We start from the raw sequence: 18931 nt of genomic DNA, 5'->3' as shown, positions 1-18931 counted from the left end.
GATAGGCGTGTCGCTTACCACCAGGCGCGTGACTTGTTCGTCCTATCACTTGAAATCATAAAAAAACTCACTTGCGGTATTAGTGCTGTCAATATCAGCACCACTTAAGCTGTCGAACGCTGATTTGATGTACATTTCGCGCCGGCCAGCATGGTCGATACTCTCGCATGAGCCAGAAAGAGGATTTCTTTCTGCATTGTCACCAGAAGGCGTTGACACCTATTAGTAAAAGCAGAAGCTGTATAATAAACCTTTTAGATATTCTATCTGGGCCGTTTTTTTTTGCGATTTCAAATTGAAGATGTCTTCATCACACTTCAAATTGTTTAAACTCTACTACTGATTCGTAAGGCAGATTCCCATGGAAGAATGGATAAGAAACTCTAGGGGTTGCTTTTTGTAAATGAACATTTCGATGCTGGAAAGGTAAAACGCATTTGGAAAATATTATAGGACTAATTTTTTAAGAAAAAAAAACTCTTATCGAGTTCTTAGGTTTTCGCAATTGTTACTTACACATAAGAAATGAAACTATTTTTCCGGATTTAAATCGCGTATATTTGTTTTTTGAAACAAAGCAACATTTCGGGCCCCGTACAGGGCCCATGGTCACGGTTGGCTGAAATGTTGATTTGTTTGAAAAAACAAATATACGCGATTTAAATCCGGACAAACAGCTTCATTTCCTACAATAACTCTAATTTTACTTGTTATACGGAATACTAGACTTGTTATACAACTTGGATGACAAAAATCCGTGGTAGTGAGCCATTTAGCTCTTCCAGGTATTCTCAATCTAAGATGTTTGAAATAAATATTATAAATTTTAAATATTGTATTTAAATGTATATTTACAAAGAGCAACCCCTATAGTTTGTAGCTTATTTTTCTCAAGGGAATCTGCCTTACGAATGAGCAGTAGAGTTTAGTTAATACATCGAGTATATAACCAGAAGTAGAGACGAAATGTCATTTAATTTGTTTGAAAACTATTCTGCCATATCATTACTTTCACAATTCAAAACAATGGGTGTCGTCGATTGTTTCTCTTCAAATCGACCAATTAACCTGAGCTTTGCTATAATGTACGAAAATTGCAAAATTACAAATCTAATATTTAATTACCGATGAAATGTGATTCCGTTTGTTTTGTAATTAGATGTTTTACTGTTTTCCCCACACTACCGAATGGAACAGCCCCCCATTGTCAGAGACATTATCTTTATTACACTAAATACAGAATATTCTTGGAATATACGAAGACGTACACACAGGTCAGTAGTTGGCGCTGTCAATATTTCAGCGCAAACGAGAGTTGATATTTATAAGTGATGTATCACTGATGAGTTACCAAGAATGTATGACCCTTATTTCGTCTCTCTTTCTGGTTATATAGTCCATAAGTTAATATGACAATTTGAAGTGTAATTTATTTAATTATGAAATAAAGATGAATTTAAATAAACGCACAGCGCCCATGGGTGAAAATTTTGAACAAAAGTGTCAAATGCCAAAGACAATGAGCATCAGTACCTCGTCATCGTCAGAATCATGTCCCGACCCGCTGAGCGAGGTGCCAGCGGTGAGAGGTAGTTCCAATCTTGGCGATTCGTTCTTCCATCTTTTCGAGCGACGAATCGATTGCCGCAGCTCCTCTGCGTCCATTGCGTTCACCATGAATTCGCTGTAAATGAATATAATTAGATAAAAATGTAGCTGAAAAGGTGGCGTTATGGTAAAAAAGTCGTTAAAAACCAAAAACAAGGATCTGCAACAAGCATATAGAAAAATTTTTAAGGTCCGTTGGTTCTTTCCGTGGTTTAGTTGGCGTAGCGTCAAGCTCGATTTGCTAGAAGACGGTGGTTCGAATCCAGGCGGATCGAAAGATTTTTTCTTAGTGTTTGGTTTATTAATAATTATAACAAAGTAGATGTCTTGATGCCTTTAGCATACGCTGCGCTGCAGAATGTAAATGCAAGTTGGACGATGCAAGGAAATACAGATGTAAATTGCAATACACGGTATTGATGCAATAAATAAACGCTACCTGTAAATTATTGGAGTACAACTTAATAATGTTAATAAAACGACATTAATTTCATCATTTTAGATTTTTCAGATAGAACCTAAACTCACCCGTGTGTGTGGTCATCGTTATTTCCTGGATAGTAAGTAGGTCGGTTGCCTCTTTCAGACGACGATGTTCGTTCCCCGTCGGATATGTCTTCAATGTCACCATCGTGTTCTGTCGATTCTTGGTCCTGTAAAAAAAATGTTGTTAATAAACCTTATACAGGGTGTTCCAAAAATATATATAATAATAATGTACCAGACAACCTGGTTTCCTAGTGCAATGAGTAAAAGAGCAACGGGCACTAAACCGAACACCCCGACAAGAACCAATTCAGAAAAGGTCATTTCCCAGAGGTCCTACCAGGAATCGAACCCGGGATCTATTCATCCGCGTCCACAGTGCAAACAGTTGGGCCATCGAAGTTGTCAAAATGATAGCAAAAATTTCAATGTCCATGCACTTTGAGTTTCAGGTACCACAGATTTCCGCCTTACTTCACGAGTATGGAATGAATTGTCATATGTATATTACTTTAAGTGTAGTTCACACCCCGGACACTCCATACAACCGTCGAAAGTTATTTAAGTACTACTACTACTACATACAGCAAGGTCAGGTGTAGAGATGGGAAAAATTGCTTATTTTTGTTAACGTTTAAACGTTATGCTTTTTTAAAAACAGCGTGCTTTTTGAAACGCTTTTTAGTTTGATGCTAACAAAATCGTTTAGAAAACGTTTAGACTTTTATGTTAAAAAAAAGCTTGCAACGTTGTTGTGTTGATAGCGAAACGCAAGAGTAGACCACTGAAGGTTTTAAGATAAGTAAGTCTTTTTGTAAAAAAAGAAAGAGTTATATTTTTATTTATGACATAACATAATTGACTTACAAATAAATGGACGACGGGTCTAATACAAAAACCACGAAAAAAATGTCCTAAGTCAACCTATTTAAACGTAGTGACATGTAAAGGAATATGAAAAAGCTAAAACGTTGAATTTAAATTGTAATGTCATCGCAGTACTGTCTAATTTTGCTTGCTTCGCTGTCAGGCGAACAAACGAAGACTAAAGCGTGAATGACGCTCTGTATACTATTTTAACGCCCTATAAGTTCGGACACTTTTTAGCGCAGACCCGACGTCCATATAATTGTAAGTCAATGCATAACATTATTATATTAACATTTTGTTCATTGGCGTTTAAAAGCGTTTAAAAACATAAGTTGTTTAACTTTTAGTAGTTGTTAACCGTTGAAATGGAAACTGCTTATTTTTTTAACGTTAAAACTTACGTTTAAAAAGCGTGCTTGTAAAAGCGCTTTTCACTTAAACGCTGTTTAGTTTGACGATTAAAAAGTCGTTTAGAAAAACGTTTAAGCGCATAGACTTTATGTTTAAAAAAGCTTGCAACGTTATGTTGAATTAATTTGTTTAGGAAACATAGATGGCGCTACTTGAGACTTAGGCACGTTGTAAAAATGGGAATTATTGAGTATCTATAGAACTGACGAAATAATAAAATGAAAAACGTGCTTATGCGCTTATTTTAAAAAGCAGAATTTTTTAAGTGTTTTTCATTTAAACGCCCATATCTAGTCAGGTGGTCATTACGTGGTCAGAGCGGCAGCATAGCGAAAATTCATTAGAATTTTCGGAATTTTCGCTATGCGAATATGAATCTGTTATCTACGTCTAATAGAATTCTATTAATATAATCTTAATCCCGTTTAAATGATGATAAACAGCCGTATACAACACAATTCACGACCATTATAAATAGTAAATGATGTTATATATTAACGTACAAGTTTCGTAATTAATAAATGAAAACTATATTCAAATAATACATAAAGCCGTCTTGGCGCGAAAACGGCACGCCGAAATGTAACCTCGGGAAATTTTAAATCTTAGTACTTTGTAATGTAACTTTATAATAATCTTAAAGTACATACTTTTTATTGCTTTAAACTTAAAACATCTGGTTATTTCTAATTGAAACTTGTTTTAGTTGTGTGTAAGGCGCCCTTTTATCTTCTTGCTCATAAATTTTACACGCAGCATCGGGTCAACCGGAACTCACGCTCAACAAGTCTCATGCTCACTCAAACCGATTGGAGCTGACCATTATAAGCCTTGTTGTCGTTCAATGTGCGGGGCGTGGTGCGCTATCTAAATCCAAAGCTACTCTCGTTACTTTTTGTTCTGTGGTTTAATGGTGTGCTCGAAAAGAACCTCACCGTACGACCGACCGTCCCTTTCTTGTACGCGTGGCGCAAACTGAGCAACAATCGGCTAGTACCGGGGCAATTGGCAAACCCTCTCACCACCATGCCAAGCATTATTGTGTATGCCATCAATACGATAAGAAGAATACTTTAAAAGAATTGTTCCGTTAGTGGTACTAAAATAAATGGAAAATTTAACGGGGCTGACAGTTGTTTTCTTGTAAAGAGCTTTCAAAATCTAGAAATGTTGAATTAAAAACAATTTTTTTTTTTACCTGCAATTTCCAGAAAATTCTTAAGGATTCTTAATACTATGTAACGTAAAACGAAACGGAAACCCACTAGACGGGACGGATTTTTATGCAAATTTTTGGCTAATGGGCTAGTGGCTAATGCCATGAAAAATATATCACAGATCAGATGTCAATGTCATTAATGCTCCAATCAAATTAACGAATTGTAATCAAGTTTTTGATTATCTAGCATTTAAGTGTTGGTGCTTTTTGAATTTAAACATGTCTACCACGCTTTTGTTTAAAAATCAATAAAAATGCAGGTCACAATTTTTTTATTATTATTCTGCTAAACTCTTCATTTCAAGCTTATATCTTGGAAAAAAGTTGAGTCTGGTTGGTCTAAGAATAAAGTATCAACCTCCATCCTTTTTTTTTATAAATTTTTTGTAAGCTACACGCCTGTACATGACAATTACAGTGTCACTCAGAGCTTTAAATCGCAAAGGTCTTAGGGGCACTCCCACTGTGCCCGTCACCCTGAGACATAAGTTGACAAGTCCCATCAGTTGTAATTTTACCAGCACCCTTACCCTTCAAAACCGGAACACAGTAATGCTGACATTACTGCTTGACGGCAGAAATAGGTAAGGTAAGTTAATAGGTAAACCTAATTCGGTACAAGTCTTTTAGGTAGATATACCCATCTCAATCCGATATCTGCATATCGATGGTTTTCTAGAATAGTGGCCTAGCGCAAAAGCATCTGATTCATCATAGAGATCGCTTAAAAAAACTGAGAAGCGTCAGCCGCTCTATGTTGACGAATCGTAGATCATCCCAATGTTGACATTTCATTGTTCTAATCAATTAAAAGTCTGGAACCCAATCACAATGATAAGTCAAAAAAGGGTCAATTTTAGATTGAGCAGCACCGATATGACTTCAAAAAAAACATGGCGAACGAGTTTAAAAATAAAATTTAACAACTCAATCTGAACGCAAGGTATAAACAAGGTAACAAGCAGTATAAAAATCAGTGGCTGAAAAGAAAAACAAAAAAGCAATAAAATAACCTCGTATTTAAAACTTCCCAACGAAGAGTCGTCAGTGTGATGCCGTGTCCGTCCATCTGACAAGCCAGTTTTTGACAGATTTATTGTCACCTAAGTTGGTAAAAAAAAAAACAAAAATTAAAAATAATAAAATGTGCCAATAAGGAATATGTTCTTTTATTTATTAAGTGTCTCAAAACCTGACCAGAAATAATAGAAAATTTGCTTTGCATGTCTTGTTCGCAAGAGAAAATAGTTATTATTATATAAAATAGTTATAATATTCAGCAATATGGCACAGATTTTTTTTATTTTTGGTCGGATTTGAAATTAACTACGGCAATGTACGGTGGTATACGGAAGTGCACTAGTGTCACATTTGGAAATTGCAAATTTAAGCTCTGCGTTCAATTTTTAATGGGATTGTTTGTAAACAGATAACGCCTCTCCTTACTAAGCGCCGTATCTGATATTTTTGTCGTACTCGTAACTTAATTATTTCCGCACGAGATGCCTCGTAAGGACTTGACATTTTAGATTTTATGTAATATATTTTGTAATATATGTTTAGTAATATATTAATTTCCTACAAATAGTTTACAAGTCTTTTCTCTATTTTACTAATACCAATGGACCCTGTTGTCCGATAATAAACATTTTGAATTTAAATTAAACAAGCGATCTTTCAGAATTTTTGAAATCGAAAACATTCTCACTTATTATCTCAGTTATTACTTATTAATTTCAAGCCTTTGTCTATATAATCCATATCCACGGGACTAACAAGTCATACCCCTGATGGTAAGCTACACGCCTGTCCATAACAGTTGCAGTGCCACTCAGAGCTTTAAATCGCAAAGGTCTTAGGTGCACTGCCACTGTGCCCGTCACCCTGAGACATAAGTTGACAAGCCCACGGCCTCTGCATTAGGTCAAACCACTGCTTAATTAATTTAAATTTAAAAACGAAAAATGACCATAACAAATCGCCGATTACGACAATTAATCAGGAGGGGACTGTATACCCGTGATCCACCGTACAACATTTACAAAAGAAATAACTAATATTACTACGCGCTAGTGAATTTGATGGTAAAAAAGCATGCTCAAGATGATTATTGTATGATTTAAAAGCGTACATTCACGTGAAGGCATACACATTACAACATAACATGAGTCATATACAGGGTGTTAGAATTTGTGTCCAAACCTTTAAAAAAGTTGTTTGTAAATTTCGTTTAATATACAGAAGAAGCCTACTCTTTGATTGGCCGTGTAAGAAAGTAAATAAATAATGTAAGTATGTAAAATATGTAAATAAATAAACTCGAAAAGCAAATCATATCATCTTCTCATATATTCAATATAAATATAGTATAGATTTTCTCATTCTGTTTTGTCTTCTCAGTGCTAAGTGGCCAGTATTAGCAGTGGGTCTATACTGTTTTTCAATTCCCATTAGATCCAGCTGTCGTTATCTCGATATATACACATACTGGGAATTCTACACATAGCAGTAGAATTCCCAAAATTGAACACATGGTATGAGCGACAGTTGTATTCTATTGTACAGAGTATTCTATTTCCTTTTTGATACAAATGCATAAATCAATCTTGATTACATTGAGCTATCCATTGAACAATATAGGTTTGGTGTTCTTCTTTGTCTCTATAAAGTGCTATATATAATACTAGCACGATAACACTCAATGTTTACACCCTGTATATATGCAAAAATAACCATGTACCAGTCTTATGTAATTCATAAGTCCGCACTGCCAGAGTCGATAATAAGATCCAGTATAAGCTGAGACTAGATTTGACGAGATCGGTTTATACTAGAATTACGTAGTAATTAACATTGTGTAGTAATTAACTGTTATTTTTTTACTCATGACATGCAGCTTTAAAAAAGCAAAATGGCTGTCATAAAACACAAAGTAGCTCGAGACGAATACAAAAACAGTATAGCTACAAATCACAAAATGGCTGCCATGAAAACAAGATGGCGTCGCAAATTGATACGAAAAGCTTAACAATAAACAAGCAAAAATAAAAGTGATGCAAATAAAAGAAATAAACCTTCTCGACTCTAGGAGAAATTGAAAGTATGTCGTATGTTTGTTTCAAAGTTGCGTCAAAATTGCGGAACAGCGCCTCGACGCGCGGGAGCTGCGCAAGGTTGAGAGACCTCGGCCTCTGGTGTATTACAATAAAATCCATAAAATGTTACAAAAAATAAATAAAATAAATGTTTAGTTAAAAGTTGCATAGTTAAGTGTGAAGTTACATTCCTGTCAATCGGATATTGCTTCCTAATTGGTACTCATATCATTTCGGCGTATTGACCGTATTCAAAGTTTTTGTACACACTTTTATTGTCAATCGTGGTGTTTAGACACGAGATGCGTTTGGTGACGTGGCCGTCCGCGGAAAAACACAGATAATAAATAACAACAGATTTATACAAGAGCGAAATAAATCTAGAAATCGATAGTATTATTCCTTCCTTGACAGGAATGATATCTGCAATTTTAATAGCCTTTTTCCAGGCAAATGGTTTTCAATTCGACCACATTTTTTTGTCCGTATTTTACGCGATAACTCCGGATATTGAGAACCGATTTCGATGATCCTTTGGTCCCGTTTAAATTTGAGGACAATATTACACCTCTAAGGGTGGCAAATTAGAGGATGAATCCGTTTTCGCGTACTCGGTACTGATTATGATTGTTAAGTGACGGGGCGAACAAGTCGTGCGTCTGATGGTAAGCTACTTAAGCGTCACGTCTACTGCTTGGCGGCCGAAATACCTAAGGTGGCAGTACTTCCCTGGACGAACTCTTTCACAAGGAACTCTACTGCTACTAAAAACGTACGAACACGAAAACCACCCAGGGTCAGTGTAGCATAGTTCAGTCGTTCAGCACTCCATTTACCTACTGATCCGTCCCTCTCCAGACATCCCTTTCGCCTACAGTCCACTTCTACCTCTCTTCTTAAAACGAACCACCCAACTTGCTCGTATTCGGCGCGTACGGTCATATAGCTTGACTGTCGCGCTGGTACAGTTAATGTATGCTTAGTTATTGTAACGAGTATCCCAATAAGGGCCGCGAAAGTCCAACCCACGCACAACAGATATTTATCAAATTCTTTAATTAAGCACCAAAACGAATGCGGAGCAATACCCGCGTGACAGGAAAAAGGGTCCCTGGGAAAAGATTTTTTTTTTAAAACCGTCACCAATGTAAAACCAGAAACCACAGAGAAAGAAAACCCAAAACCGAAATGGATTATTGACAGTAAAAAATTTGACACAAAAAATACATTTCAACAACATTATTTATCCCTCAGACCATAAAAATAATTACAAAACAATGTCTAAATTACATTCTTAACTTTTAATTATTGACATAGCATTACATAGTATAGACAGACTATCAAATAAAATAATAAATTATACACGAAGATTCATTTTAGTCCAAAATGGTCCACGTGTTCCTGTTATGGAGTAGTTCCTATAAACTAAACAAAAACAAATCAAATTTATTTACTTCGTACATACACAAAAACATGTTACACCATTAGTTAAACAATGGACTACACAACACAATTAAAGTTAAAATATAAGTTTTCAACCCGTAAACTAGGTTAAAGACATAGGAGGATGTTAGTAGTTGGAGATTCTCCAAACATGACATAATAAGGGTGTTAGGAGTTGGAGATTCTCCAAACATGACATAATAAGGATGTTAGGAGTTGGAGATTCTCCAAACATGACATAATAAGGATGTTAAGAGTTGGAGATTCTCCAAACATGACATAATAAGGATGTTAGGAGTTGGAGATTCTCCAAACATGACATAATAAGGATGTTACGAGTTGGAGATTCTCCAAACATGACATAATAAGGATGTTAGGAGTTGGAGATTCTCCAAACATGACGTAATAACAACAATGAACGAGAAAACATTTTATTCTTTAGGGCCAGGGGGTCGATTCAGAACCTTACGATAACTCAGTCGTCGACCGATTCGATTTGACATCGTACGATTTCTTTTCATTTTTAGGGTCGAAACACATAACTACGAATCGCGACACGAATTCGCAACACAAAAAAACTGCGACGCAAAAAAACTGCGACGCGAATTGCTGCGATGATTACGTGCGGCAAGGCATCTCACTGCCACGGTTTCGGTAACCATTCCTTCGATGATCGTCAACCGTACTGAACGTATTTTATAAAAAAAGGTAGCGACAAGCGAAGAGTGTTGCACTGCTGGTATTATAAGAAAGTATAGGAATAAAACACAAACAAGATTAACATCGCAGGAATGCGCGATGCGGAGCAATTCGCAAATTCTTGCGACGCGTGCGAGCTCGTAGATTTCTGTGACGCGCCGTCTCATCTCAGTTTTGTGTTTCGACCCTTATTCACAACACCCGAATCGAACGTCAAACTGTTGTATCCGAAACCGATAACAAATATGAGCTCTGTGGTATGTATTAATTAACTCAATTTTTTTGTTATGGCTTAACTTTATGTCTTTTGACCATACCAGTAAAAAAAATCATTTCCTCTGAACTTTCGTCAGGTCATAAACCCATGGCACCATTCAGCTTCTATTAACTGTGTTTAAGGCTTCTGAAGTTTATTTTAATATAATCGAATCTCATCGAATATATTTTATTCAATTACGTAACACATTACCTCCAAAATTTCAAACTGGAATATATTTAATTCCAGTCTTCTCAGAATAGTAAACCCAAAACAAAATTGGTTCAGGAATTTCAACTCTACATTTTCACATGTTTTTCATAAACAGAGGCATACAAATTACGCCAACAAAATTTCTATGGGAGTTTACCATTGTAAAAATGTGCAAGAACTAAAGTTTTCCTGTCTTACTCATATCGGAACGTACTAAACCTAAATTAAAATTAATTATTGTTTGCACGCATCGACGAATATTTTTATACTTGGCAATTAGTTTATATTAAACTTGGGAATGGAGTAACACCGATAGAATTTTTAAATTTAGACATTGTTTTGAAGTAAATCCGTTTTCCAAATAAACAGAAACAGTATTCACAAACTATACACAAGACCCAATTATTTCCCTTTTAAACACGTATACATTTTATATAATACATACCTGTTTAGTAGTTTGTTCTCTCCGTTTCTCGATGTACCTTGTATCTGTACCACTGTCCAAAGAACTGTCCTTGGACCCATCGGAATCGACACGTTTTTCTAAAAACAAACATTTCAAACATAAGCCCCAGCTCTCGCTCTGCTTTCGTGAGCACCAATGGCCGGAAAAAGGTGTTCCTTATACATAGACACATGTATACATATAGCTACAAGGAGCGACATACATTTGTCAAAATCTCCAAAATATATTAATCAATTACTTTTTCGAATTCAGCCTTACGGAAATGGTTCTACTGCATCGTAAGTCAAAGCCACTGACCTAGGAAGTCGAAGTTACATTTTGAAGTAAAAAAAAGCAGTAGATAACTAATCTTTTACCAAAGCAGTGAAGAAAAAAGTAACGAGAAAGGTACTATACCGCACCGCGCCCCGTGTATTGACGGAACGGCAACAAGTCGGTTATCTACTACATTTTTTTTTCTATTTAAGCCTGACTGAAAAATTTGGGGCAAATAGAACTGAAATTACATGGACAAGAAAGCCTTGTAATGCCTCTAACAAAATGCATTCTGTAACATCTCGTAACATAATGCATTCTTATAACGTCTTTATAACCTGTGTATATCGAGGACCTGTTTGTGTATACTGTATACGTGGATAAGGTATGATGTTACCGCAAAAGAAAAGTAGATATTTTTTAATCTCATTTCTTCAAACATTATTTTCTCGATTTTAAGTTTTTGTTACAAGCCCTTTCAACTAACGGCAGCAGAATTATAATAATAATAATATAATAATAACGCTCACACTCAACATAGCCCCGCACTAGGGAAACCCTGTGTCGCGGGTGCCATGGACACACACATAGACAACCACAAATTACACCCAAACTCACGAGAGAAATAAATGTAGGCCATACAAATATTTCTCCCAGCCCGGGAATCGAACCTGGGACCTCGATAAACCTCGTAAATGTAAAATTTGGAATATCGACAGGAGATTTACTATAGAAGTTATTGCTTAAATGTAATAATATTTATATTAATCTAATCCCAAATGCTTTATTGTGAAAGTGACCCAAAATATCCGCGACGTACGGTCGGTTGATCGAATAAAGGGACATACCCGGTGCCGGCTGTATCCTGGTGGCCCACTTGCCCCTGGCGGGCGGGTCGGGCGCCGTCGTGTCGGGTGGCGCCAGCGTGTCGCCGAGGCTTTTCTTCGCCCACGACGGCAGCAGGCCTATGCGCAGCCTGTCGATAATAAACAGAGCAAACAATAGAGCTGGACTTGCGCAAACCCAGCTGTACTGCAGTTCTACTCTACTAGAATATTCAAATATTTTTAGTTTGTAGATTCAAAGTATTTATTTGTATATTGATGAATGGTGTTGTCAGACATAATAATTAGCTAACTTTTTTTATAATACAAAGTGACGGGACGAACAAATCGTGCGCCTGGTGGTAAGCGACACGCTTGTCATAATTGTAGTGCCGCTCAGAGTTTTAAATCCCAAAGATCTGGGTGCCACTGTACCCGTCACCTTGAGACATACATTTGAAAACACAATGCGCCTATAATTTCACCAGCACCTTTAACCCTTCAAAACCAGAACGCATAAACGTTTTCGTCATTCCTTGGCGGCAGAAATAAATTTACTTATTTTTCATCACACTTCCTCGTAAATGGTATGATTGCATGGTGGCTAACTTAACTGTAATGCCCCAAATAAAACCCTGGGCCCTTCTTTCTTTCCATGGTTGGTAAGGAGATTTTTTAATTTATAACACGACATACTTCCTTACATAGGTCAGGTTCAAGTTCAAGCAAGGAGGTTACTTAAGTTCAAAATTAAAACATTCGCTTAAAATGTTATCTAAACAGAAATTTAATTGCTATTCAGCCACATTTTACTTAAATACTTATTATTAAGAATTTCTTATAATTGATTTTTATTATTTTCTGCTTAAAAGCTTAGCAATTTTTTTTACAGCCCATCATGGCAGCATGCTTGTTTGCTTTTTACGACATTTTAGTTGGAATTGTATTATCCATAGAAGAATTAAAACAAAAGAAAAAAACATATTCCCGCAATTTACCAAATCCATACTTGTTTTGTTGTGAATCATATTCATATTGTATTTATTTCCTCGCAAATGTGATGAAAAACATTGTATGTATCACGGACAGTAAAAAAATACAAAACTCGAATTAGTAAAACCCTCAGACTTTAGCTTCGGGCTTCTAATTGACCCTCGTTAGTAATTTCTTATTTACCGTCCTTAAACAAAATACTATAATTTGTATGCTGGCATAGTGTCAGTATAATTAATGTATTTTACTTTTCGCAACAGTGTTGCTATTTTTTGTGTTAGCGGTCTGTAGTTTTTGTAGTTATGTGAAGTCTTAAAAGGAGGTACAAAAAACCAGAAGGGAAGAAAAAACCACACAAAATTAGCTCTTAAACCGTTATTCAAAAAACAAAACATTCTGCCTTTGCATGTACATTAGGGATATCTATGTATTTGTCAAAACTAATCCTCAATATTTCAAAAGACGAGGAGAAATTAATCAAAGGCAGACTAGAGCAAAAATTATGAATCTTTTGTACCAACCTCATTGCCATAGAGTGATTTATAAGAAAAACTGCTTCAACGTGTGTTGTAGAATTATTGTATTCTGGCAAATAAACGTATTCTATTCTAAATAGAAGAAAATTAAAAACTCACGTATAATCAGGTCCAACAGGTGTCAAAGATTTGGTATCGTCGGGTATTTCTCGTGGCGGCGAACCAAAGTGAGAATCCGATTCGCTGTCAAGACCTGACATGCCGTTTGTAGACGGTGCTTTCCTGGACACAAGATGGCGAATTATTAAAATAATTGTGACCACTGCTCTCTACTTAGGGGGTTTATAAGTTGTTAATTGTAATATACAATTAAAATTAAACTCTACGCAGGCGTCTGTCGTTCAAACAAATTTGGAGGGATGCGCAGAAGATTATGGTATACTTTTTTTATAATATCAAGTGACGGGACGAACAAGTCGTGTGCCGCAAGCGCAAGTAAGCTACACGTCTGTCCATAACAATTGCGGCACTGCCACTGCGCCCGACACGCTAAGTCATAAGTTGACAAGTTCCATGTGCCTGTATTTTCAACACCACCCTGACCCTTCAAAACCGGCTGCATTAGCTGGTATAATCTACTCAGGTTCAGTGGTTGGCATTGTGCGAATTTATGAAAAGGTCCTCCTTTTATCTTATCGATTCAAAGACAAAACTAATAACATAGATAGGTATATCAAAGTTATTTCCTTTTCTATCTAAAGACAAAACAACAGACACAAAACAGAAATTTAAATTGATAGTGAAAACAAACATAAAAAGAAACAACCATTTTGATATACGAACGTAACAATCATCTTTTACCTAGGTATTGAGATAACTATAACTTGTGTAAAAGTCAAGATCAGTGCGAGTTTTGTCAAAAAGCAAAGCACGACAAAGGTTATCTCTTCTTCTATCGAAATCTCGAGATTTTCGAGAGAAAATTGATAGTTCGAGGAAGAGATAACTTTTGTCTTCGGGCTCATGCTAAGCCTGCTGGATTAAACCGATGTTAAATTTCTTTGGTCCAATAAGCAGCCACTTTTGCCCCTTTCTGTTGCTATTAGCACAAGAACAGGTGAATCATACTTTGTGTGGGGTATCCGCAAGTGCAATGGTTTTGAATCGGATTGATATATCCCCAATTCACTATCTTGGCTCTACATCGGCCAACTTGTGTTCAGGGACTTAAATATAGACCCATCGAGTATACAATACACAAATTTGAGACGGAGCAGCAAGGCCAGCTACCTTAATCGTTGTAGTTACAGGAAAACGGTTCTAGAAGACTATCCACGAATTTTGAAGATATTTTGATTGGCATTCACATATTTTGAAAAAATGGTATAGTCAGCAAGATAAAAGGCAATTTTTACAAAACTTTTTTATGCGATTCTATTCGGTCTCTGGTAAGGATCAATAGTCTCTATGGGACCAACTGAGATAAGAGTACTCTAAATGTCAGAAATCGCAAAGATCTTTTTACCATACATTTTGTAGGGACCTATTTAGTAATCAGTTATTCTAGGTAGTTAAGGAAACTAAGAAATTGACAACGTATTATGTATTTCAAAATAAAAACAATAACGAAAAGCAAGATTACATATAAAGTCTATGATAGTAAGTGCTCGAAGTAATTGCCTTGTCGGATGCAACGATTCACTCTCTTCCGCAAGTAGCGGCTAAAATCTACTCTGGATTTTATTGAAAATTGCTGTAAGTGCTTCTTTCAATTCTTGAACACTATTGTATTTAGTTTTATATGTAATTTAATTTTTTACTAAGCCCCGAAGAAAAAATCAACGGGCGTCAGATCAGGACTGCGCGGTGGCCATTTGATAGGACCGTGTATTCCAATTCATTTGTTTCCACACTTGAGAACATTTTGATTAAAAATCGTCTTAAAAGTGGCAATTCTCTATTAACAAAACAAAGCTGTTTCAAATTTAAAAAATAGTGATATGATTGTAATTTGGTTTTACTTAAGTCTTAATTGTAGAGTAGTGGTCAGTTTCGTTTCTAACAAAAACTTTTCATTTCAAATATGTGGTAAAAGATTTTTTGCTATTTTTGCCATTTCGAGTACTCTTACCTCAGTTGGTCCCATAGAGACTATTTAAGGATCAATAGACCAGATCGAATGGCATAAAAAAAAAAGATTTGTAAAAATTGCCTTTTATCTTGCTGACTGTACCATTTTTTCAAAATCTGTGAATGCCAATCAAAATATCTTCAAAATTCATGGTTAGTCTTTTAGAACCGTTTTCCTGTAACTACAACGATTAAGGTAGCTGGCCCAGTCTCAAATTTATACCCTGTATAACCAGAAATTGAAACGAAATAAGAGCCATACATTCCTGGTAACTGATCAGTGATACATCACTTATGAATATAAACTCTCGTTTGCACTGAAACAGTACAGCGCCAACAACTGACCTGTGTGTAAGTCTCCGTATATTCCAAAAATATTCTTTATTTATAGTAATAAAGATAATATCTCTAACAATGGCGTGCTGTTCCATTCGGTGGTGTGGGGAAAAACAGCAAAACATCTAAGTACAAAATTAAATATTAAATACGTAATTTTGCAATTTTCGTCCATTATAGCAAAGCTCAAGTTAACTGGTCGTTTTGAAGTGAAACAATTTACGACACCCGTCAATTGTTTCGAATTCGGGCTAGCCAATCGGAGCGCAGTTGGCATTGTAATGATATGGCAGAATAGTTTCCAAACAAATATTAAATTACATTTCGTCTCTATTTCTGGTTATATACTCGATGTAGAGAGGGGTGATGAAAACAGGAGGACTCACTTCCCCTGGCGAATGGCCTGCTGCGCCAGGCGCGCCCTCATGGTGACCACCATGTCGTGCGGCACGCGCCAGACGAAGATACAGCCGTCGCCCGACGCAGAGATCAGGTGCTGGCAGTCCGGGGTGAACCTGGGCACAAACATCTCTAATTAACCACTTGTGGCATCCATCATAGAGGGATGACTACACCTCAGACTAAACCTCTGACCAGAGAAGGCATCCCCTGGAAATCCTACATTTTCTTTTGTACATACCAATAAAAGAAAGTGTTTTCACGTATATTTTGAAGATTTCGACTAGATATCTCATCAATTTTTCCAACAATATTAATTTGAATAACATCTTGAAATCGTATTTGAAAAATGTTTATCTACTGGTCAAGTTTCATTGAAATCGGTTACCGGAAAGCGAGCAAAACCGGATTAATCCTCTAGTTCACCACCCTTAGAGGTGAAATATTTTCTTGAAATGTAAAAGAGATCAATAGCGAGGTAACCTCTTTCCAACAAAAAAAAAGAATCTTCAAAATCGGTTCACAAATGATTTATCGCGTAATATATGTACAAAAACATACAGTCAAATTGAAAACCTCCTCCATTTTTGAAGTCGGTTAAAAGTGAGATTATTTTTCAAATGTAGAAGTATGGATAGTCCATGGTTACACAGTGCTGTAAGAAAAAAAATCATTCGTTTCGTTTAATTAAAGTTTTTGTAATCGATTAGAAAATAGAATATTTCAAATCACAACCGCACAAGTATCTAAGTGTAAGGTTTGAAGTGGAGATTTGAAGGAAGATTTATAATTAAGGTTTTGGATATTTTAAATTTACTTTCATTAGTCATGTAAGAAAAACCACTAGTAGCGTAAGTATACCATGTACTAATTCTATGTATGAAAATATCATCACTCAGGGTCGTATTCTAGAACTCTACTCAATGCTCAACTCAGGATTGCACTGGAAACACAAGCACTGGAAATACGACCCTAATGGCAGGGACTTGAGTATGATTTCGAGTGCTTTAAACCATACTCAAATCCTGACTTGAGCATTGAGTAGAGTTCTAGAATACGACTCTAAGTGTCGAATCCATTGACTTACAAATAAATGGACGACGGGTCTAATACAAAAACCACGAAAAAAATGTCCCAAGTCAACCTATTTAAACGTAGTGACATGTAAAGGAATATGAAAAAGCTAAAACGTTGAATTTAAATTGTAATGTCATCGCAGTACTGTCTAATTTCGCTTGCTTCGCTGTCAGTCGAACAAACGAAGACTAAAGCGTGAATGACACTCTGTATACGATTTTAACGCCCTATGAGTTCGGACACTTTTTAGCGCGGACCTCATATTTTCGGAATCACATATTTTTTGTTAGTATCCAACAGCAAATTGCAAAAAGAACTGTTATTCCAACGAAGGGCGCGTTCCCATTGTGTCGCAACGTTTTATTTATCTTTAAACAACTGTCGCGTCTAGCCTGTTGCCATATCACGACTATCTATCGTGACTGTGTCGGGGACGTCTATTTTATCTTTGAACGACTGTCGTGTCTAGCTGTTTCCACTAGATCGTGACGACAATTTATCGGTTCACGGCAGCCGCCTTATCGTTTGCACGACAGAATCGTTTAAAGCTGCGATTATCTGTCGTCACATTTTTATCGTGACATTTTATTTATCGTTAGACGACTGTCGTTCTAGCTCTTCCCACGACAGTCTGTCGTCATAACGTCAAAAAAGTCGTAAAAGACAGTTAATCGTGTTGTTCTATGTGTGAACAACTTCATTTAAATATACAAGTCACGACACTTTAAAACTGCACGACTATCTGTCAAGTATACAAATAAATTACTTCAATTAATAAATTTGATTTGTAATTGGCAGTACAACTGGCCATCACTAAACTGTCCAAGGTCGGGTCAGTAACCTGTTTATTGTTTTCTTGGATTGAAACGCACTACAGTTATTCACTCATTTTTACGTCAGGGTATCAAAAAAGGATTGGGTTAATAATTAAACTCTTACCTAAGGCCAGTGACGATTTCCGAGTGTCCATACATCGTGGCCATGCATTCGCCCGAATAATAATCGTACACGCTTAATATTTTGTCCGTGCTTGAAGTCGCCAAGTAGATACCACTGTTGTCGAGGGCCACCTGAAATTATGAAAATTTTATATTATCTTTCTTATTAATAATTCTAACAAACTAGTGGAGCAGCTTCAGAAAAAGATAATGGAGTATCATGATAGTAAAACATCGCGACATTCTATGAAAACTTGAAAAATAAATTATTAAAGCAACATCTCTAGCCAGCGATGGTAGAGGCAAAGGTACCTCTCTGAGTGAAGACATAAATTTCTCACAGATGGCGCTACGGCGTAAAAAGTCGTTAAAAACCAAAAACAAAGATCTCTAGAAAATTTCACAAGGTTCGCTGGTTCGTTCCGTGGCTTAGTTGGTATGGCGTCAGGTACGGCTTACTTAGAACCTCTGCGTGGCAGTCCGGCATTGTAACATTTCGGCCACGGAGGCAGTTACATGGCCCTGCACTAGGGAAAAATTTTCAGTTCGGGGACTCCGTCTTGCCATTTGACTAGGCAGGCACCGGATGGTATTAGGTTGTGTATACGAGTTATTTTCTGTGGATACGTACTTTTATCAGCGTACCGTCTTCAGCTACAGTGCCTCTGAAAGTCTTCGTATGTCGGCCATGTGCTGCACTGTACACACGCACGTTGCGATCCTAAAACAACAAAAAA

At 36.5% G+C, this 18931-nt stretch overlaps 1 protein-coding gene across 1 annotated transcript in view; it reads right to left on the bottom strand.

Annotated features, from left to right (window-relative positions):
• LOC113232166 overlaps positions 1 to 18931 on the bottom strand; it is a 194754-nt gene that overhangs the window by 23205 nt on the left and 152618 nt on the right. The window contains exons 14-24 of the mRNA XM_026466804.1: positions 18826 to 18915; positions 18196 to 18326; positions 16167 to 16295; positions 13474 to 13596; positions 11870 to 11997; positions 10746 to 10843; positions 7669 to 7785; positions 5608 to 5697; positions 2137 to 2261; positions 1534 to 1684; positions 72 to 219 (exon numbers count right to left, since the gene is read on the bottom strand). Of these exons, the coding sequence (XP_026322589.1) occupies positions 72 to 219; positions 1534 to 1684; positions 2137 to 2261; positions 5608 to 5697; positions 7669 to 7785; positions 10746 to 10843; positions 11870 to 11997; positions 13474 to 13596; positions 16167 to 16295; positions 18196 to 18326; positions 18826 to 18915 (1330 nt within the window). The remainder of the gene's footprint in view (positions 1 to 71; positions 220 to 1533; positions 1685 to 2136; positions 2262 to 5607; positions 5698 to 7668; positions 7786 to 10745; positions 10844 to 11869; positions 11998 to 13473; positions 13597 to 16166; positions 16296 to 18195; positions 18327 to 18825; positions 18916 to 18931) is intronic.

Source organism: Hyposmocoma kahamanoa, unplaced genomic scaffold, assembly GCF_003589595.1.
Source record: "Hyposmocoma kahamanoa isolate Upper Pololo Valley unplaced genomic scaffold, ASM358959v1 67, whole genome shotgun sequence".
Taxonomy (NCBI): Eukaryota; Metazoa; Arthropoda; class Insecta; order Lepidoptera; family Cosmopterigidae; genus Hyposmocoma; species Hyposmocoma kahamanoa.
Note: the sequence above shows the minus strand (reverse complement) of the source record. Positions and strands in the feature narration are given on the sequence as shown.